The sequence below is a fragment of the Osmerus eperlanus genome, chromosome 7 (assembly GCF_963692335.1).
Source record: "Osmerus eperlanus chromosome 7, fOsmEpe2.1, whole genome shotgun sequence".
In the NCBI taxonomy this organism is placed as follows: domain Eukaryota; kingdom Metazoa; phylum Chordata; class Actinopteri; order Osmeriformes; family Osmeridae; genus Osmerus; species Osmerus eperlanus.
Window position 1 is genome coordinate 19,814,526 of NC_085024.1, and position 7,803 is coordinate 19,822,328.

General features: G+C 43.3%; 1 protein-coding gene across 1 annotated transcript; it reads right to left on the reverse strand.

Annotated features, from left to right (window-relative positions):
• Positions 1–344: 344 nt before the first annotated feature.
• On the reverse strand, positions 345–3,377 carry LOC134023469 (gastrula zinc finger protein XlCGF57.1). Its single transcript, XM_062465623.1, has 3 exons — positions 2,674–3,377; positions 869–2,510; positions 345–613 (listed from the first exon to the last, which is right to left on the reverse strand). The coding sequence occupies exons 1-2, from the start codon at positions 3,134–3,136 to the stop codon at positions 1,126–1,128; spliced, it is 1,848 nt and encodes a 615-aa protein (XP_062321607.1). The 5' UTR covers positions 3,137–3,377; the 3' UTR covers positions 345–613; positions 869–1,125.
• Between the last annotated feature and the right edge of the window lie 4,426 nt (positions 3,378–7,803).

The window sequence follows — 7,803 nt, forward strand, 5'->3', positions numbered from 1 at the left end:
TCCATTTAAGATATATTTACAGGCCCCCGAATGACAGATATACAGGCAGGACCCTGAATGACATTAGCCTTACTGATACGCACTCTTACCCAGTGAGCTACCGGGGTGACTCCGCTGTCCGGGTTGTCCGGGCAACGCATACTTGCCTTAATTTGTTAGATTAAACATCATTAGTGCAAGTTACTTGTCTGTCTTGCAATATTTAGTCCTGTCCTTTTGAAGCTGCTGGGTTTATACCTGTTTATAAGTAAATGTCAAATTGTTTGATTGAACAACAGCATGAACACGTTTTGTTTAGGACATCACAATGTAAGTTTAAACATTTGTATTTTATTTTTGTAAACCAGTTAATCAACAGATTGTTGTGACAGATTGTAAAATATATCACAAAACAGACTGTGCTTACATGGTAATTAATCTGACATTAATATTATTTCAACAGTAAATGTAATGTAACAGTAATTATGGCATTGATAGGCCAAGAGCTAAACATGTGGACATAAAATCTACAATGTGAAGTTACATTATTGTAGGATTGTCTGAGCTTCATAAACATAATTCAGTGTTCACACTGAACATAATATTTTTAGGAGCTGGCACTTTGCTTTTAACCCTTGTGTTCTCCTCGGGTCGTTCTGACCCATCAGTCATTGTGACCCACCGTCGTATTGCGACAACTTTACCGCATACAAAAACAAAGTGAAGCATTTTCTTTTAACCGTCGGGCTGTCTCAGACCCCCCACATTGCGAAGGTTAAAAGAAAAGTATTTTTATTTGGTTTTGTATTGGGTAAAATTGGGTAAACACAATGATGGTTCGTTATGAACCTTTGGGTCATGTGACCCGAAGGCAGCACGAGGGTTAAACAAACTGCAGTCACTCTGGTCCTCAACATGTTGACACAGTCTTGTGACTTCTGCATGAATGGTTTGGAACTCATGGTATATTACAGCTTTAAAGTCTTGTCTGCAATGGCCGCCCCGCCGCCAATGTATTCATCCACTGTACCTCGCATCAATAGAACCCCTATCCACCATTTCATACTGGCTCCCCATAAACACACAACCCTGTGCAAGGAAAAGTTAAGTTGGAGAATTACTGATCCATCACCCTTCCCATCACACTCAGGTACATTTGGTCAGGTGACCGGTCAGGTGGTGAGAGCGGGCGAAGCAGCGCTGGCAGCGGGGGCAGGCGTACGGCTTCTCCCCCGTGTGAGTGGACATGTGGCCTTTCAGATGGCCCGACAGACGGAAAGCCTTCCCACACTCCTGACAGGTGTAGGGGCGTGAATCTGAGTGGATCCTCCTGTGCTTGACCAGATCTCCAGAGGCTGTGTAGCGACGGTGACAGTCAGGACATTCAAAGGGCTTGACACCGGCATGAATCCTCTTATGCCTGATAAGGTCCCCAGATTGAATGAAGCTTTTGTCACACTGAGTGCATTTGTGGGGCTTCTCACCCGTGTGAGTGCGCTGGTGGTTCTTCAGATGCTCGCGCCGGATAAACTGTTTGCCGCACACGGTGCAGTGATAAGGCCTCTCCCCCGTGTGACTGCGCATGTGTGTTTTCAGCGTTGCAAAGTTGACAGCTTTTAGTCCGCACTCCACACATTGGTGGTTCTTTTCATTTCTGTGGACTTTCAGGTGAAGTTTCAGGTTGGAGTTGAGAGAGAAGTCTTTCCCGCACACCGTACAATGAAACGGTTTCTCATCCGTGTGGGTCCGAAGGTGGTTGGTTAGACCAGACTTCAGGCCAAACTTTTTCCCACATTCAGGACACGAGTGAGCTTTCTCACCCGAGTGGGTCGTCATGTGGGATCTAAGGTGTCCTTTCCGAGCGAAGGTCTTCCCACACACTTGGCATTCGTGGGGTTTGGCCCCTGTGTGTATTAGCATGTGTTTGCATAAACCACTGCGGTCTGAAAAACGTCTGCCACATTCTTTACAGATGTAGGGTTTCTCACCAGTGTGCGTGCGCATGTGCACAGCCAAACCCTGAGAGGTGCGGACGCATTTCCCACAATCTGGGCACTGCACTCCAGTGTCCAGGCGGAGAGGCCTGTCTTCAGATTTCCCGTCTTCGGGTTCGTCACACCTGTGAGGCCCTTGTCCCCAGGTAGTCTCAAAGCCCTTCCCACAGTCCGCACAGCTGAGGTGTCCTTTGCGGCAAGTGACGGACATTTTGTGCCAGCGCTTGCAGTGCCTCTCCAGGTTGCCGAGATACTGGAAGCTGCGGGCGCAGGTTGGGCAGGGGTGCCGTCTCCGGGTTGGGACGGAAGGGTGGGCCTTGTGGGCGTGGACAGTGAGTTGTTGGGTGGTATGGAAGGATAGGTTGCAGTGGGGGCAGCTAACTGTGGGGGTGAGGCAGGTTTGGTGGTCTGAGTGACGTTTCTTCAGCATAGCGTGGTATTTCCTCTGGTGGATCCACTTCAGATGTTTCTCCAAGAAGCAATGTTTGGTAAATGACACACCACATTCTGGACAAGTAAAGAACTGAGCAGAGGAGACTAAGAGGGACAGTTAGAGGGGTGGGGGTTAGGTAAAGAGTGGAAGAATTAAAAGAAGAGGAAAAAAGGAACAACATTGAGAAGGCTCTGGTTAAAACAAGTTTATACAATGCTTATCACTGTAATAAAAGGCATGTTATGTGTCGAGTGTGTTCCACCGTACCTCCAGTGTCCACTCCACATATCCCGACATCAACGTCTTCCGCAGCATTCACCTGCTTCTCCTTATCACCACTATCTTCCTTCAGGCACAATTCCGTTTCTCTCTTTACCTCCACCATATCAAACTCAGAATTAGAATTGCGTTCATCTTTTAGCTGTAGATTAAAGTGGCTAGTGTTAACTTGGTCCGTTTCTGATTTGAATAAATTGGCAGCTGAATCACTCAATAGTTCTTTTGTCAGATTTGACCCACTCTCGCACTCCTCCGCACTTTTGTCGCATAGTTCCAACTCTGTTTGTTCCTCTTTGATATGGATGTTGACGCAAATTCCATTTGTGTTTACTGTTACATATTCTCCTGCACATTGTTGTTGCTCTGACTCAGTTTTCACCATTCCTCCATCCTTGCTAGTCCACTTGGTCGGGTTGGGCAGAGATTTCTTTTTGACAGATTTATTCTTCATCTTCTTGGTCGCTAAGGGTACCAATTCAAGCCATTCTCTTTTTCTTCATAAATCCCTCTGGTAAATGACCAGTTCGTAGTCTGCACTCCCTACAAAACGTCTAGAGAACTGTAGCACGATATGTCCAGGTTAAGATTGAGACCTGAGCCGAAATCAATGCAAAATGCAAGTAGCTACTTCGGTAGTACCTTGATGTATTGCAGCTAGCATGATACTCAAAGAATCTTGTAAATATAGTATATTGTAGTTATATATAGTTATATATATATATATATATATAGCTATAATAGCACAACAGTACTGTAGCCAAAACAGATGTTTACCTGGGGCGTAGCACTTCCTGATTCTGTAAAGGAAATATAACCAATCAGAGCATGATGACAAAACACGGCGATTGGTTTGTGACCGCGGTAGCTTCAGATAGACGCTGCAGCTGACTTTGCAGTATAGCTGCTGAAGTTGCTAGGGTAGTCAACGCATGTGGTGATGGATATAATGTTAAACCACAGAAATATATACATGATTTTTTGCACCATATGTTGCCCTTATTTCTAGTGATGTTGCACTCGGATGTTCGGTATCATCTTTTTATGTGTAATACGAGATGTATTTATTTTTGGCAGGAAGAAGGAATACAACAAGCGTGTCGTGAAATGCACCCCCCTCTATTGTCTTTTCTGTATATCCCAGCATCAAATGATTCTTACTGCACACTGAGGGCACTAGTATGAGTAACCACAGTAAGTTTCAGGCATGTGACACTTTCCTAGTCAGGGTTAGCAGGGGGTGCATTAAGCCTGTCGTGAAATGCACCCCCCTCTATAGTCTGTTCTGTATATCCCAGCATCAAATGATTCTTACTGCACACTGAGGGCACTAGTATGAGTAACCACAGTAAGTTTCAGGCATGTGACACTTTTCTAGTCAGGGTTAGCAGGGGGTGCATTAAGCCTGTCGTGAAATGCACCCCCCTCTATAGTCTGTTCTGTATATCCCAGCATCAGATGATTCTTACTGTAAACTGAGGGCACTAGTATGAGTAACCACAGTAAGTTTCAGGCATGTGACACTTTCCTAGTCAGGGTTAGCAGGGGGTGCATTAAGCCTGTCGTGAAATGCACCCCCCTCTATAGTCTGTTCTGCATATCCCAGCATCAAATGATTCTTACTGCACACTGAGGGCACTGGTATGAGTAACCACAGTAAGTTTCAGGCATGTGACACTTTCCTAGTCAGGGTTAGCAGGGGGTGCATTAAGCCTGTCGTGAAATGCACCCCCCTCTATAGTCTGTTCTGCATATCCCAGCATCAAATGATTCTTACTGCACACTGAGGGCACTGGTATGAGTAACCACAGTAAGTTTCAGGCATGTGACACTTTCCTAGTCAGGGTTAGCAGGGGTGCATTAAGCCTGTTGTGAAAAGCCCCCCCCCCCCTCCCCCTATTGTCTGTTCTGTATATCCCAGCATCAAATGATTCTTACTGCACACTGAGGGCACTAGTATGAGTAACCACAGTAAGTTTCAGGCATGTGACACTTTCCTAGTCAGGGTTAGCAGGGGGTGCATTAAGCCTGTCGTGAAATGCACCCCCCTCTATAGTCTGTTCTGTATATCCCAGCATCAAATGATTCTTACTGCACACTGAGGGCACTAGTATGAGTAACCACAGTAAGTTTCAGGCATGTGATACTTTCCTGGTCAGAGTTAGCAGGGGGTGCATTTCATGGCAAGAAGGAATATAAGAAGCCTGTCGTGAAATGCACCCCCCTCTATTGTCTGTTCTGTATATCCCAGCTTCAAATGATTGTTACTGTACACTAAGGGCACTAGTATGAGTAACCACAGTAAGTTTCAGGCATGTGATACTTTCCTGGTCAGAGTTAGCAGGGGGTGCATTTCATTGCAAGAAGGAATACAAGCCTGTCGTGAAATGCCCCCCCCCCCCCCCCCCTCTATTGTCTTTTCTGTATATCCCAGCATCAAATGATTCTTACTGTACACTGAGGGCACTAGTATGAGTAACCACAGTACGTTTCAGGCATGTAACACTTTCCTAGTCAGAGTTAGCAGGGAGTGCATTGCATTTACATCAAATGGAAAACAAGGCCTGCCATGAAATGCTCTCCACCCGCATACGTTTCTTCCCTTTTACCCCAGCATTATGTACATTTAATAGCATAAATGTAATACCAATACATGTGTATGTATAGGGTGGACAGGTCTGAAATCAGAATAGTCCATGGTATGTGTGGGATTATTATATTATAATATTTCCTATCTTAAAAAAGGATTTGTTGGTGAGAACATTTCTTTTGATGTTGATACATAGCGTTAGTTGATACATCGTTTTTAGTACTTGTCTTTTGTAGGCTATAGGCATGTGAACCTTTGGTCCCTTTTCAGGACAGCTGATAGCCTATTCTGGATCAGAATGCTGTTGTTTTCGACATGTCTGAGTAACCCACCTTACGCGCAGGCTAACATCATTAAAATCGCATGCCTTTGAACCTATACATTAGCATGAAGAGCCATATGAAATACTTTGAACCTGCTACACAAAATACATTTCCTTTGGTAATCATACTGGGGTATATTTCCTCAGAATGTGATGTCGTGGAGCAAGAATGTTGGTTTGCGTTCGTTACTATACGGTTTGAATGACGAATTTTAAGGATTTTGTGTTGAAAATAGCATCTGATATTTACAGATAACCGACATTCTTCTCTTGAATTTTATAACAAAGAAAGTATAATGTGAGATTTCTGTCTCCCCTTCGTTTGGTTGCTATATCAAGACGAAATACTTCACTCTTTGATTCGCGCGCGCTCCCGCGACGGGGTGCCAATCCAGAGTCATGCACCGGGTGAAACAACACTTGTTCAGTTGCCATATAATGTTTTTGATTTTCGCCTTGACTGATGTTGCATGTGCGTAAAGAACCGAACGTAAAAAAAAAAAAAGTTGCAGGTCAGGACAGTCAGTCTCCATCACCATCTCATGTTCCAAAGATGAAATTCACTCACCCAACGACCTTCGAAAAATGGAAGCTAGATGGCTTGGTGTGGAGGGAGACGACGAGAAAAAGACCCGATCTTTTTGCAAAGTATGTCAAACTTGTGGACAACGAGTTGCCAAAGTCGTTGTCAATCCAGCACAGGCGAATTATTTATGCTGACTTCATGAAGGGTAGAGCAAACAAGAAATACGTGGCCTTTCGTCACCAGGCGACCAAGTAACACGCCATCGCCTACGGTGATTACTAGTAATAATATTTTATTATTTAGTTAGCTTTAGCTAACGTCAACTAGCTCTGATAGTACATTAGCCACAAAGGCATGCTTGCTTGCAAGTTAGCTAATTTAGCTAACGTTAGACAGAGTGCAGTCAGTGTGTGATCCCCCCACTCCTCATAAGTTACTGCCATCTTGTGGTTGACAACCAATCCTCTATTTGGAGGACTGGTTTTACTGATAAAAAAAGACCAAATAAATAGTTATAATAACAATTATTAACCACAAAGAAATAATAATAACATTGAATGTAGTTACAGTTCTCCAACCGTACTGTAGCTAGCGGAGGGGACTTCTCTTCTGTTAGAACTAGCACTAGCCTATCCAACCGCAAAATAAAACAATCTGGGGAAAAAACATTTGCTATTGGCAAAACGACAAAACCCCAAATCTTCTACTCTAAATCAAACTACAACTACTCACTATTTACTCAAAACTATAACAGACTCAGTAAATCTATATTTTAGTATTTTCTTTCTTTTCAGTAAGCTAACTGTAGTTCTCCATTTCTGTCTCTCGTTCAGTTCAGTTCGGTAGCTTCTCTCCGCACGAGGGCGAGACCCCTACTTTCCCGCCTGCAACCCGAAAAAAGCAAATTCACCTCATATCACAACATAAAAACAAAATAAATATGTACATAGAGGCACATTATGAAACTAGTCCAAAATTTTACTGGCATAATTTCCCTTATTCAATAAATTCATAAAGCTTTTGTACATCACTTTTGGGAAGATAACACGTTATTTATTTGTTACTTGTTATAAATAATTTTTCTTTCAACATTCACCACTCTATCACAGGACGAACAAAAGCATGGAGAGATCTACCCAGACAGGCTTGTCCTAATGACCACGGTGACTACAGTCGCCTTATTACTCACTTGGCCAGTTAGTCTACATCTCCAAATGTGACTCAAACTGTAGAAGTTTGCCGATATGCAGTCAATGAAGGCAGTATCATTCATACCCCAAGTTCTTGGACTTGCATCGACCGATATGGAAACTGCACCTGCAGATCTTTGGTGACTGGTGAGCATACAGACTAAAGTTAAGTCAATGGTAAACACTGGACATGACTAGACTAACCCTAACATTCATGCATGCTACAAATGTATGAACAATTATGTTGTGTTTGTTACAGATAAAGTTGGTCCATTCCCCAAGTGTTTGGCCTTGCATCGACCGATATGGAAACTGCACCTGCAGATAGGCTCGCCGCATATTCATTTTTTTTTCATTAATCTCATTAACATGAGTTTTTATTCTGTGATCGTGAATAGGCTACATACAAGTTCAAAATAAAAATGTTCGTGACGATTTTGTGAATAATTCTAAACTGCTTGCTTTATTAGTGTTTATCTGGTCATGTGATCAA

What these genes read in the sequence shown, in the direction of transcription:
- LOC134023469 (XM_062465623.1), bottom strand. Translation starts at nt 3,136, where the DNA reads ATGAAGAATAAATCTGTCAAAAAGAAATCTCTGCCCAACCCGACCAAG. An exon ending in ATGTGGAGTGGACACTGGAG is followed by an intron (nt 2,511 to 2,673) that starts GTACGGTGGAAC and finishes TGTCCCTCTTAG; the next exon opens with TCTCCTCTGCTCAGTTCTTT.